Raw genomic sequence first — 14,903 nt, 5'->3', positions numbered from 1 at the left:
ATCAGATTAAATTCCAGTTGTACAATAGGTGACAGGCTCTCTCCCAGTCTCCTTTGCTCTCAGGCTTCTGTCACAGTTATCAAAATTGGTACAACTGGCAAAATAGCGGCTAGCTATAAACAGACAGAAGTAAATATAACTTCTTTTCTAACGATATAAAGGCTCAAATTGTTCTGTCCTTTCTAGCAATATCCAACTCCAAATAAGAAGGGAGGAAAGCTCCAGTTGTGATGTGTGTCCTCATTACAACTGAACTTATTTCTGATACAACCTTCTTAGCTGATCCAAACAAGTGTCAAAATCCCCCTCCCCCCTAAATTTATTTTGAAGTTTTCACAGGGGGGAAATCATCCTATGAATGCTTTTGATTGACATGATGTGTAAGTTAGCTCTACCTGCAATAGAGTAAAACACCATCTCTCTTGGTCTGACAACACAGTAACACTTCGTGAAGGAAGGGACAACCCCACTGTCCTTCTCCCTAGAACTCCTGGGGGGGGGGTGGTGGTGGACAGATGGACGACGCTTTTCATGGGAAGAATCTTACTCAAACATTAAACTTATAGAGGCCCCAAAGGGAACTGGAGAGCAGAAGCTGATCAGCTTTTTCCAGCATTCTGCTCGATTGGTATAAAATGCCAGTGAACTGATTGTCTCGTGGATGAGCACATATTTGCTGCTTTGTCACACAGTAGCAGTAGATTTCAGCTGCCTCAGGTCAACTCACAGAACAGGATGGGAAAGTAATGGTTAAACATCCCATGAAAACTACCCTGCCTTCCATTTAAGAAAAGCAGTTAGAATTTAGTTCACTGGTTTTATTCCTTTTCGGATGTAAAAACAAATGGTTACTCCTGTCTAGGGGCTTTTTGGATTATGGTGGGTTTTTTGTAAGATACTAGTGATGGCTTCTGATCAGAAGGTCTAATGGGATTATTCCAACTTGTCAATTAACTACATACTTCTATGAAATCCACACCTGTGGTTGATACTAGTTGTTTGTATTCATTTTTTTTCTAAAATGCATTGTAGACCACCCAAAATAACAATGTATTTATTTATGAAAATTAACTTCCTTTGAACATAAGGTCTTTGCCCACCTTTGATTCCTACACAAATGGTCTTCTTAGGATTATCTACATATTTTATAGTACTGACAAAGGTTAATTCAAAGCTTAAAGTTTAATGCTATTGATTTTTACCAGGCATTCCTAATGTAGAGTGCATTCAATGTAATGGAAGAGAAGGAAGAACAATACAAAGAGTACACCTAAATAGCCCTCAACTTATAGCAAGACCCTTATTACATAAGAAGCACATAGGGAAATTGTTAACAACCTACAGAATTAGACTGTATTTTGAAACAAATGTCTCACAGAAAGCTTACTGACCTCCCATGATTCACTAAGGACTATTTACACTAAAACATTTACCATGTAATTTGAATGAAAACCAGTCAGCCTTTTGTGAAGAAATTTAGCTACCACAGGGTAGATGTTTTAACTCTCTTGGAAATAGTTGTTATCAAGGACAGTCCAAAACACATTGCTTTCCTAAGGATATTTTGCATTTACTGGAAGCTATCAATGCGATGTTGTTGGGAGCAAAGGGAAGATCAAGCTGTTTACTCAAGATCCCCACCATTAAGATACAGTCAGATCACATTAGGAAAGTTTGCCAATTTTTCATCTAAAGAGTCAAGGATCATTCTCTTAAAAAGTCAGTCCTTGCAATTCCTGCTGATGACAGACAAAATAGACCTTGTTTCCCTCTTGTTAAAAGATAAAGCTGTCTTGAAATTTTACAGTAGGTGAAAAGTTCAACTTTTCTGTATTCTAGTCTTCCTCTCAGATCCAGATTTGACAAAAAACTTGCAAGAAAAAAGAAAGAGCTTGTAAAAAGATGCTTTTATAGAGTGGTCATTCCACAAATCTTTACATCAGGTGCCTCTGAAAGTCACTGTAAGAGACCCAGGATATCTGCACTAAGTGTGCTAGAACAGTGAAGAGAAAAAGGAAAAACAGATGGTATACTAGATATCTGAAAAAGTTATTTAACAATGTATTCAGAGGAAGACTATCAGTGTGGAAAACGTGCCCTTCACTTACAGACTGCCTGCAAGATAGCATTTCACTGCAAATGCAGTCATGGATGGTAGGAATGCACCAGCTGCAGAGCAGCGTTACAGACTAACTATCCTATGTCTGGCAGTCCTGCAATACCATCCTACACAGCACTACTTCACTTATTCATGATTTTGGTCATCTTAACCAGATCTCATTTCTTCATTTAAATGTTGGCATCTTCACTGGCTGTTCTCTCCTCACTTTAACTGCTACAGGGCAGCCAAGCATGCTCCTTGTGTTGACAGTCAATAGTGAATTTGCATGTCCCAACACAAAACCCAAGATGTCACTGTCCCGTTTAGATAAACCTGCACATTCAGTCCTAAATGGAGAAGAGTTGTCAAAACATAGATGAAAGGCGCCATCAAGACAAATGGAGCTATGGGATCACTCCTGAAAGCCATCCCACAGCCAAGCCAAGGTGCCACCCTAGAAATACCCAAGAACGAGAAGCCAGAAGAGAATTTTTAGCAGTGCCTCCACATTATGAAAATGCCATGATGGTACTCCCTGCTGACAAAAATTCTCATGTTTATATCCTGCACCAAATTCACTATAGACCTACAATGGCAGATCTCTAGATTTGCAGCCTGTGCCAACAACTTTATTTTGGTCATCTCAGTTCAGCACTATTACCTGGCCTGTGCAGGCACTGCTAATTGATCTCAGAAGCAGTGCTCATCTAGGAAAACCGCAGTAACTGAAGAGTAACAGCTGAAATTCACCCTTCTCTTCCTTCCCCATTAGCCATACTACAGAATTATCAACAATTCCCTAAAGCTGCAGTCAGATCATTTACCTGCATCATCTGGTTTATTTCATAAATGCCATAATAACAGCAGCCAGTATCCAAGTCCTACATGATGCCTGGCAGGAGTTCAGAAATACTAATGATGCAACTGATGAACAACAAGAGAAGAAATTCAGGGAACTTCATTAATTTGAGTCTCAGTCTAAAAGTTCTTATTATTCCTATGTAAGAAAGCAATGCAGGAAAAAAACAAAAAAAGAAAAAAAATCACATGGAAAAGACACAGTGCCAGACTGATTGAAAATGGAAGATATTATCAAGATTCTCAAGATATCTGCTAAAATAGCAATAATGCTTTTCCACCACTACAGTCAGAATAAGCTAGCTGTACCGATGGGAAACAAGAAATTAGGAATCACCAAACAGACCTACCCTCAGTACCTTTCCAAACAAAGTGTCTGCATGATAGTGCAATACACGGAGAACTGTAATCAATAAAAAAAGATACCAGTGTATACAAAGACTTTCAATAATACATGTTGGCCCATGTTCACGAGCTTTTCTGGAGCTCCTACCATTTATTTGTATTACCACTTAATAAATATCAAATTTGATCCACATCATACTTTATTCAGCCGGAAATTATAACAACACACGCAAAAATTCAGAATCTGTTCTCTTTTCAGGGTTATGAAATTGCTATTTTAAGCCTACCCAGTCTCTTCCAACAGTAAATTTTCCGTTATTCCTTTTCGTTCTTCCAGTCTCCCCCACAAGTTAAGGCTGGGTTTCTTTAGAAAATGGTAAATCAGACAGACAACTACCAAACACTGAATTTCAGCTAAGCTGAACAGTTCACGCTGTCACACCCCTTGCAGAGTGACTGAATTCCGACCTTCACGATATTTGCGAAGTATTCTATATTTAAACACTTACTCACTGAGGAAACCCAAAAGGGAGTGGTGAACATTCAACATCTCTAAAACACAGACGTCACAGACTTACAGGATCTCCATGAGAAGCTGGAGGGGGATACAAGGATGATGCTCTATGGGACACGCTAACAGACTAGCTGAAGGAAAGCAGTAAGAAGGGAAGGAAAAAAAGATTTCAAGGAAAGACTCCTTTTAATGCAAATTTCTCCCCCCCCCCGCAAATTATGTCAGCACTAGGGACTGCTGCTATTTCAGCCACACCTAATATACAAGTGGACTGGGCCTTTTTGTGTTGTTTTTTAAACATACGTGAAAGCATTATCGAATCTTTAGAAATACCAGAGAAAACAATGCTGCCTGAATTATAACAACCTACAATAAATAATTTTGTATATGATTCTGCACTTTATAAACAAAACATAGCATCAGCTCCATGAACGGTGTTCGCATATAAAAGAACATTTTTCTTAAATCTACAAAAGTCAGTCTCCGATGACTATATGTCAAATGGAAATGTCAATTGTTTCCACAGAATGCTAAATCCTACAGGTTATATTACAGTGGGACTTACCCAAAATCTGAAATTCCAGCATGTATTTTTGGTTCAGGTTCTGGGTAACTACCACCAGAGTTTTAAAGACAGGCCTCTTGTACATAATCTTCTAAAACTCCAAAGCACTTCTACAAATCTCCTTTTCCATGGCTTGCATTTGAGGAGATTGGAAGCTATAAAAGGTCCAAAGAAACAAAACCAGCATGAAACATTTAGTGTTAACCATCCAAATTTCCATGACAACGGCTTCAGTGAGCTCACCTCATTGGTACTGTAGCAGCAGACCAATGGTCCAGTAAATGCAGAGAGGCAACTGTTAAGATCTAATAAAAGTAAGATATTTGGTTACAGAGCTCCTTTAAATAAACACACAAAACCCCCAAAATGTTTGACTGAAAAAGAAAGGGGCTGTTTAGTTTAGCTCAGCTTTGCCATTTTGAGTAGCTGGGAGTGTGCCTGCGTAACTATGCGCTAGTAGTCTCTTCTCCCCAAACCCGCAATTTCACAGGATATCTGTACCTGAAAATCCTGTTTGGTTACTGCATATCAAAGGTTCCCCCTGGAAAAAACATATGTTTTTGATTACAGCGATGATGCTGTAAAGGCACAAAGAGAAGCATTCACATGTCCAAAGCCAGCAGCTTTTGAGTTGGGAAGAAGCTTCCAGGTATTTCAGCCAAGATTAATTTTTGTTTTGTTTTTTAAATGTGGCCACCAACATGTGTGCTTACATGCACACTGCCCTGAGAATGGAAGGCAATACATGTTTTTACTCTCTCTTCACAGTGCTTCAGTTAGTGACAGACAGAAGTGTAGCTCACAGAAACTCTGAACAACCTCTTCAGGCCTGAAATTCTCACAAAGCAGTAGCCAAAAGGTCAACATCCCAATAAAACAAAAATTCTCTGATGGGCCCCATTCCTTGCATCAGGGCCACCTACTGGGAAGTCATGCATATGCTGTTTGTCCAGCTTCTCTAACTGGATTCTCAAGTATTATATACGTGTGACTACTTCACTATTTTAATTTGGATCAGGAATGTGTTTGAGAGTGGATTCTCCCAATCCTCTTCTTGTGCGACAGACCACATTGTGAAGCTGTCTCAAAGTGCCTGAACTGATGTCCATTTAAATAGAACTAAACCTTCATTTTGTGATGCATTTCACTGCAAACAGGCATTCGGTTCACAGCACATCAGGGCTAGTCCAAAGTAAACCCCACCTCCCTGAACCAGGTACACAACCTGTCCTCAGCACCAGCAGTTTCCCTTGAGCCATCTGTTTCTGTATGCTACTTACTAATGTAGATGCAACCTACAGGTGATTTCATCCAGGCTAATACTGCAGCTTTCACACACCTGGCCAGCTGATCAGGGAACACTGGCCTGGCCTTTTGGGAACTTGCAGACACAGAGCGAAGAGGTAGCAGAAACCCAGTTGTTACACTCTAGTCCACCTCGACAGGGTAAAGGTACCTGAACCTCTCTCTTGCTTCTCAGTGAGCAAACCATGTTCTTCAGAAAGGTTTTACTTTAAATCTCTCCTATTAAAGTTTTATATTTATGCATTAATTCATCTCAGAATTCATTACTGTAATTTGGTTAAAAAGTGAGAATAGCCAAAAACAATTCAGATTATCACTGAACTGTTATTTGTACTGAGTTGTAAAACCAATACACAGTGGTTAATGTCATTCCTTGCTTCAGCTTCTGCTCTCCAAGTTCCAGCTGCTCTTCCCAGCTCTACTGCCTTATCTCCCCATACAAATTAGTAAGCAAGCTCCTATTTGGGCACATCTCTTGACATATTTTGTATATCTTTACTGATATGTAAAATACTAACAAAACTGAGGCTGAGATTTTTTTTTCTCAGTCATTGCGATCCATGAGTATTTCAGCTTGAACAGTTAAGCTGTAAAGGCTTCTAATTAAAAAAAAAACAGTAGCCAAGCTGTAATTCAATTAACAGCATTTCTATTGAATATTTACTTGCTAAATCACTAGTCAACCCCTGTACACCATACACAACCTCAGCTCCTTCAACTTTAAGAAGTCTTTTAAACCAGTTTGTTTTAAAATCTTAAGTATTTATTAGTTGGCACAGTAAAAATGTTCCAACATCCCCTTAAAGCAGAAGTTTCTCAGAAATGCTGCAGCTTCTATATTCAGGATGATGGGAAATTACAAACTGGAATTCTCTTGCAGCTCTGTGAGCTGATCTCTGAAGCAAGAGGTGCTTTGCCCAACCTCTCCCTTAAAGATATTTCTACTTGGGGAACCCAGAGCCAAACTGCTGCTTTTGTGTTCTCAGACACAAAAAACACAAAACACCTCTAGTGCACATAAAAGACTGTTTCATTATAGTAGTCTTCCAAAAAAGCAGGCTATGATGTGAAACAGTATTTTAGATCATCAAATGTAAAGCAAATAAAGTTAAACTGCAGTGCCCCATATATATATGGCAAAACCCCAAACAAACCCTTAGTTGTACCGTCCATCTCTGATGGGACCTGGAGTTTTCCCTGATCCTGCAGGATTTACTAATATTTTTGCTATTAGTTTGGCCCAAAACGTGTTACCCACATGAAGACAGCTAACAGCACCGATTTCCAGAGAGCTTTTCAGCAAAGGAAAGCAAATGGTTTTTGACTGGAGCATAAAAGTTCTGGTTTGAATTGCAGAGTGCAGGACCTGTACAGAACAGCAAGCTCAGCTACCTTGTTGGCCTTGGCTTGTTGTCTGAAGGTCAACATGAACCCAGAAGTAGATACTCATAAGAAATTAATTCAGAAAGGCATAAATGATTCAAGAGAAACCTTGGTAAGCTGCAATCTACATGGCCAGGAATTTCACTATGGAAAGCTCTACTCCTTACTAAGCACCCGTAATGTACCTTACAAATGCAGAGGACACTGCCCTACTATGTCTGCCCAGCCACATAAAAGCCGTGTGAGCCAGGCTGTATTCTGGCCCTCTCCCATCGAATCAGGGATGTCTAAGCAGAGCAGGTGCAATTCAGGCCTGGCATGCAGAAAAAAGAAATGGAAGGATGAAGAATAAAAAACAAACGGCTCCAAAGGGAATGTAACTGCTGAGTAACAGAGGGGTTTTACCACAGGACTGACTTCATTTCAAATGCTGAGCGCATATTCCTCGGTCATCGCCCAGACCCCCGCGGGGGAAGGTGGGGAGTGACTGGCATACAGAAAACGGCGCGTTTCAACTGCTTGGCATTTTGCGATGATCTGCACTTAGCTGTCAATTGGTAACATTTCTTCCCCGAACAAAAACTGACCTGGAGAAACACACTGAGCAGCAACCTAGTGTTCTCTGACAGGGGCATTGTGCAAACTCAGGCACCAAAACCCAGCTCCGGCAGAAATCTGAACTTTCTCTTTGCTGTGTTGCCGGCATCTGGCCCGAGAGACAAGCGAGGGTCTGTCCCTCCAACCCTACCCGCAGCCTCAATGGCTTCAAGGAGATTTGTCTACAAGCGAAGCTGTGGCATTTGAGCCTTCCCTCCCCAATGATTCCCAGTTCTTCCCTGACACTACTTCTCTATTAACTCCCTCATTTTTGATACAGTATCCAAGTATTCAAATTCATTTATAAAAGGGTTATTGGGGGTATATGCACTAGCACAAACAAGGGTTGTACACCATAGGATACCACCACTGTTTATTCACCTCCCCAACTAATTTACCATCTTAGAAGGAAGATGGGCTTAAAAGTCAGACAGGCCTAATAAACTTAAAGGTTTATTGGGCTTTAGACAGTGTTAAAATGCCTGGTTATGAGGGCTCCTTAAGAGACCAAATCCCAATTCATTTGCCTAAAATCCAAGTCATTCACTGAGGGATTAAAGACACCCAAAGGTGCTCAACTTTGCTGGAAGCTGTGGGGAATAAAGGAAAGAGGCACGTCAGTACAGCTGGAACAAAACATCCTCATTTATGAGTGTGATATACCCTAAAACAGACCAGGAAAAAAGCCAAGATCGCCCTTTCAGAACACTCTTAAAAAGGAAAAAAAAAAAGGAGGGGGTGATTTCTTGGGCTTCCCGATTTTCAGCCTCTCATTCCTTCTCATTCTCTTCCAGAAGGCAAATTAATTTCATTTGTAGCTTCTGACCTAAACTAAGAAGTAGATTGTTACTCCCACATATTCTCCCCCAGAGGTCTACTAGGCACTCTATTATTTAGAAAATAGTAGAAAAAAATGGCAAAACATCAGCAAGACCAATTCGAACACAGCATATAAGTTATATGAGGATTCCAAGAAAAATAACTGGCATTTCCAATGTTATTATAAATTACTACTTCAGTAATGTTTCATGGCACAAGCCAAGTAACCAAGCCTTGCTGCACTGAATAGTGTAGAAACTTTCTTTTTTGATGCCTTGACAGCTTCCCAAACTGAAGAAAGCTCACAGGCAATTCTGACTCAGCAGTCCTTGGGAAAAACAAACAAACAAACAAAACAAAACAACCTACTTCTTGCTTTGCTATTGGGAATTTCAGAGCATCTATTGTGAATATACCCTAAAATATGATCTTCAGAGCAGAAGAAATCCAAACAATCAGCTTCTCAGTCCAAGGACCAAGATTAGCCAAGCCAGCTGGGGACCACTGTAAGCCCACCCTTTTCTGCCAGTGCTGGTGGCCCATTCTTGGAGGTTCCTCGAGCTGCAGCAAGAAACCCTGCTGCTCTCAGTTCCCCTCAGGAGGGAACTGGGAGCATCCCCTTCCCACCTGCTGTCCTGTGGGTTGGAGGCAGCTGACCAGGGCTGATTGATCCATACCAGCAAAATCATCATAGAAGAAACCTTGATTTACATAATGTAACCTTGCTTTACATTTTACCTTATTTTCTTCACTGGTTCCTTGTTGGTTTATAATCCTTTAGACAAAATAAGCTGACACTAAACACAGCTTTTATATTATATATGGTACTCTTTTTTTGTAACTAGAAAGGCAACCTGTGTATAAATTGCTTAACTAGCTGAGAATCTGAGGACACATTTACTCAAATTTTCTGTTTATGCAATTTGTTACACTAAGAACTGTTTCTTACTTTCTATTTCTTCAACAATCAATTCTTTAATTGTGGTTTCTGTCAAGCTGCTTCTGAATAGAAACTTGCATTATGAAATGAAGTCAGGTGTAGACAACACTAAACTTTTTTTTTTACTTAAACTAAAGCTGTATTAAATATGATAGTAACAGAAATAAAATTACTCTTAACAACTATCACTGTACTATTATCTCCTACTAAAGAATTAATGGTGTGCAAGTACACCATAAATCCGTAACAATCTGCATTGCTACTTTTTTTATTTGCAGACTGAAAGCTTTGACGTTTTTCAACTCCAAAATGATATCTTTACTTTTAGTAACAGTTATCACAGTGAAATAAACTGAATACAGATTAAAATATCTCTGTGTATCTACAAAAGTGACTGTATTGTCTACCCACAACAGTGCAAAGTTAGTTTACGCTTTCAACAAACCATGTTTTAAGGTGCTTAGTCAAAGGTTTCCCTGAAGTCATTTGTCTGACTTTGTATAAAACTGTGCAGGAAAAACAGGTATAACTATTCTTTTTTATTATAATAATTTTAGGAGACTAAACCAAGTCAGTACTTAAGAATTCATTATCTACCGAGTCATCATTCAAGTGGTTTAGCCAGCATCCATAGGGCCAATATGGGCAACACCAACCCACGTAAGACTCAAGCAGGGCTTTATCCTTCAGCCCAGAACGGGCCCCACAAACTGGCCTGGCAGCACCACAAAACTCATCCCCAAGGAGCCTGCGTGTAGGTAGGAGACAAGCTAGGTAAAACAGCACGTAAAAACCTGTAACGAAGACATATTAAAAGGTAATGTTTATACAAACACTGGGGACCAATTTTATAGCATATGGGAGTAAATTACTTCACTTCTAAGTATCTGCAGGCCTGGGGACTTGCATGGTGACACTAAAAACTCACGTTACTGGATGGGGAGGTTACTCATTTTTAAGTAATAGATGCAGGGGGACAGCTTTGTTTCGAGGAGGGCAGCCTCCTCCCCCCTCACATCCTGCAGTCGTTCCCCATTCTGGAATGGGCCACCATCTTACAAAAACTGGAAAGGCTTGCATTTGTGTTGAAAGCCTACAGCACTAGTTCCTACATTTTTACTGATCAGATTTTGGCAGGCAAGAAAGCTTTCTCCGTTAACAAGCCTCATTTTATATTTCTAAATACACCGCTTTGCTTTCCCTCCCAAATTAGCACTGATGATTAACGGCCATTAAAAGAATAAAACTAAACACTTGTAAGGAACCAGCATTGCAATAATTAGTCCTGAAAGCCCAGAAAGCACTCCTGAAAGCAGAGTTAGAAGTGTGTTTCTGCAAGAGCTTCTGTTACTCTCTCTAAAAATGCGGCCAAGTCTGTGCGCTACAAGTTCTGCCTTGTACCTCCTCCAAGACTAACTCCTCTCTGACTAGCTGCTTTGTCCAGCTGACAAGTGAACAACGAAGGGGGGAAACGGGCCACCCCTTGGTGGCATCCCTGAAGTATTTACTCAACAGCATTGCTCATTTTTGACAGCAGCCACCTGTATAGGAGACTGGCACGGTTGTAAAAGACAGCACGCAAATCAGCCAGTATCATTCCCTCAGATAACATGGCAAATCAGGCCTTACGTCACCCACAAGACAGAGCCACAGTGATGACAGGAGAAGGAGCTACTTCAACAAGCACTCCACCTGGTAGCTCTTTAAACACATAAAAAAAGCCAAATGGGAAGAGGAAAGGACACATTTCTGTTTTTCAGGGCATGGCTAAAATCAAGCAGGGTCCTTTTAAGACAGAAGAGAGCACATCCTTCTATCTGATAATCTGAATGAAGGTAACACCCATCAAGCGCTTCCCTCTTACTATCTTCCTAGGGTAGGTATTTCACCTGTTACATATTCAAGTAGAGGGATGTGTAAGTGATTAAGCAACTGACCATTTACACCTAGCAAAACAGAAGAAAGAACCAGGTTTTATGTGGTCTGCCTGGTAGGCTAGGCTGCCTGTTAAATTTCAAGACAGTCTTTTCTTTCCCCAGATAATTCCTCCAAGAGACCCCCAATTCTTGCCTGTCATGCAGCTGTTTAACCCACTTGTCCTCTTCTACACTTTCTACTGTGCCTCACGACAGAATACCATATACAGCTCATTTTAAATTCAGAATGACTGTTACTTGGGGAAAAAAAATTTTTTTTGAAACATCAGCTAAAAACTATATCCTAGATTTCTTTAACCATCTCTACTGCTTTGCATCCATGTGTAGTTTCACAGCTACAGTGGAAAATCCTACTGAAGCCCTAGACACACAGATGTAGAAGCCAACACGACACACACATTGTCATACTTAAACAAGTAAGTCTCCCATTAAAAGCTATCTTATTGCTCTTCATAAATTCAGAGTGTGACAAAAAAACAGGAAAAAAGTCCAAAACAAACGGTGGGAGTCCTGTTACACATTCTCCGGAGCACACAAGAAGCGTTAGACTTGAGCAGGCAGTAAGACCACACCTTCTGTGCAGTTTTAATTACAGCTCTCCCCTTCTACAGATCCGCAGCAAGGTAGAGCAGCCGGCCAGAACTGCAGCTTCATTTTTAGCCCCTCAACCCAAGCCACGCGTTCTATCAGTTTGCCTTCACTGTTCACGTTGAGTGCTTCTCCCTTCCCCTGGCTGAACAACACAGCAGGGCTCTGATCCCTTCTCAGAGACGGCTGACTTGCCTTGAAATGAAACGCGAACATCTGCAAACTCTTAGGCTGGACTTTATTTCGCGAGAGCGAAGGACGGCGGGCGCGGCGCCGCCTACCTTAGCCACCCAGCTGAACAATGGTGACATCCTACGAGCTCCGGCGCGGCGGCCGGCGGCGATCCCCGGCTCCGGCCGCTCCTCTCCGCCTCTCCCCGCCGCCTCCCGGCTGCCGCCTGCCGCTCCCGCCGCCTCATGCGCCGGGAGGGGAGCCAGCCCCCCCGGCCTCACAAAGTTTCCCCGCGGCCGCCTCCGGGCGCCGGCCGGCGGGACCGTGGGCTCGCCGCGCTGGGGAGGCTCCCCGCGGCGGCGCCGGCTGCTGGTGCGGTGCTGCGGGGCGGGAAGGGAAGGGAAAGGAAGGGAAGGGAAAGGAAGGGCCGGGCCGGGGGCTGGGGCCGGGGCCGCGGCCGCGTCCCGCCTCCGCCGCGCTCCGCCTCCGCCGGGGCGCCCCGCGCCGGGCTGCGGCCGCCCGTCCCCGGGAAGGCGGGAAGGGAGCGGGCTCGCCCTCCGGCAGCTCGCCCGAAAACGCAGACAACCGTCTGCTACCTCACTGCGTTGCCCTTTTACGTCATTCAGCGCAAAAGACAGGATTCGCAACTATTAAAAAAAAAATCCCACGCCGTCCATGTAACTTTCTGGGAATATGCTGGCATCGAAGTCATGCTTAACAGTAAAAGATCAAGCAAAAAATCATCTGTTTGAAACCACTGTGAAATGTTACACTTCCAGTCAGGCCCACCACACGTTAGCTAATGGCACTTGACATCACACACTAGCAGCCCTACTTCCAGAAATAAGCTGCCGAAGAAGAGAATTAAAAACGCAGTATGGCACAAGTCAATAGTATGCATGTTTCCAGCAGGTCAAGGGATGTTACCTGCCACCCAGATGGGAAAGGTGTTAATTCCTGTTGTCACTCTGGCTGGACTGCCTGTGAACACACACCCCTACTCCGTGGCTGTAGGGCTGCCTGAAAACAAGTCATTTTCCTCAGTTTGGAGGAAGGGCACAGAACTACGAAAAAAAGGCTTGGATTTCACAGGAAGTAACCCATTGGGCCCAAAACAAAAAGCCCTCTATTTTCCATCACCTCACAGAAAAAAAGTGAAGAACTAGATTTGCAAAATCATTACAGGAAAGCATAGCGGTCTGTTCTGCACTTCTTCCCAATAAAATTCAACTGCTCAAAGTTAGATGTCGAAGTGCCAAATTCAGCTCTTCGCTTTGCCCAAAGACACTCTCACCAAGACAGTCACCCCACTGGGAAAGTGTCCTGCATGTGCTTGCACTTGCATGCTCAGGGCCGGAGGAATGATCTCCGGGTTTAGAGCCGACACTGTGCCACTCGTCTAAGTTATTAAATGTGCACTGGAGCAATGAGTGACACCCACACACACAGGCTGGGGAGAAGCAGAGCCAATCTCACAGCTCACTGAGGCAGAAAAGGGGCTGTTTTGGCCCCTGCCCCAGACTGCATGATCCTGCAGCCCTGGGTATGATTCCCACAAAGCAAACGAGGCAGCCGCCGAGAGAGCTGTACCATCTCCTAACACTGCGCTGGCGAGCGCCGTAGTGCTAGCTGTGTGTCTGATAATGGGCCACAGTGGGCTGAGGGGGCAGCACAAAAGCAGTTCTTCTCAGATCCTACCTGCGGCATCCGCAGTACTTAAGCATGACACTTCCATCTGCTTCCTCCTGAGGAACAGAGAATCACAAAACAACAAACCAGAATGCTGGTGCAGAACAGTAACACCTACCCAGAAAAGGTGGTATGAAACAAAGCATTGCGCCAGTGAAGTGTGATGTCTCTGTCATGGCCAACGCATCGCTGATAGTCCAAGAACGGAGGTATCTGACTGTGGTGGATGTGTGAGCTGGTGCATGGCAGTGCATACCCAGTCCTGGCCTGGCCTGGCCTGGCCTGGCAGCACCGTGGCCCAGCTGAGCTGGCGGTGGTGGGACTGGGGAAATCTGCTGCCACTGGATGTTAGCACTCTAGCCAAATACTAGTTTACCCATCTAAAATTAAGTCTTAACCAGTTTCGTTGGCTTGCTCGAAGACACACAGATCATCAGGGGAAGAAATTTGATGTGGGAATTTGAAATCCTTTGCCTGCGCAACGTTTGCCACGGAACCACAAAATGCTAACCAATATGAGCTAATAAACCAGCATGCAACTTACGGTGACCTTCTCATGGTTGGAAAGCCCAAAGCCTGCCTGGACCTGGTTTTTAATCAACTTACAATCTATGCTACAGTTTCTGGAATTAAAACCATAACAAATACATTGCATATTTTCATAAAAGGAGACTAGAGATCCATTTTCTAATAGTTCTACAGGTTAAAGTAGAGGTGATTCACAAGGATGGCCAATGGCTCATTCTGTCATTACAATAGTGGCCATGGACAGTTTGATTGCATGGATGTTCTTAGCCATAAGCCCAATAAATTACTAAATATGACTGACACTCACTCTGGTGGTGGTCTCTAAAGATTTATTGGCATGATAGAGGGAAGAAATTTTCACTGCTGCTACTATTCATGATGTATAGAGCACATACATGAATAGATGACATCTCAGGGCTTTAAACTAGGCATGTTACAAGAACACTGTAAGTATTACCATTTGAAGTACAGAACTGGGTCTGCTTTTATTTCATAGAGCAACTGAGGGCAAGAGCAAGGCAGAATGTTCCTCATTATGTGCTGCTTATAGATGTACAGCATAG

At 42.7% G+C, this 14,903-nt stretch overlaps 1 protein-coding gene across 6 annotated transcripts in view; it reads right to left on the bottom strand.

The window, feature by feature from the left end:
• Nucleotides 1–14,903, bottom strand: part of TBC1D1 (TBC1 domain family member 1) — a 118,556-nt gene that overhangs the window by 72,784 nt on the left and 30,869 nt on the right. The window contains exon 1 of one of the 6 annotated variants that reach the window (XM_075499914.1): nucleotides 12,148–12,605. The exons of 4 other annotated variants lie outside the window; for them this stretch is intronic. In XM_075499914.1, coding sequence (XP_075356029.1) covers nucleotides 12,148–12,168 — 21 coding nt within the window. In that variant the 5' untranslated portion in view covers nucleotides 12,169–12,605. Of the gene's footprint in view, nucleotides 1–12,147; nucleotides 12,606–14,903 lie in introns of those variants that run through there. One more of the 6 variants, XM_075499913.1, reaches the window with a different exon arrangement.

This window comes from Mycteria americana, chromosome 4, assembly GCF_035582795.1.
Source record: "Mycteria americana isolate JAX WOST 10 ecotype Jacksonville Zoo and Gardens chromosome 4, USCA_MyAme_1.0, whole genome shotgun sequence".
Lineage (NCBI taxonomy): Eukaryota > Metazoa > Chordata > Aves > Ciconiiformes > Ciconiidae > Mycteria > Mycteria americana.
Note: the sequence above shows the minus strand (reverse complement) of the source record. Positions and strands in the feature narration are given on the sequence as shown.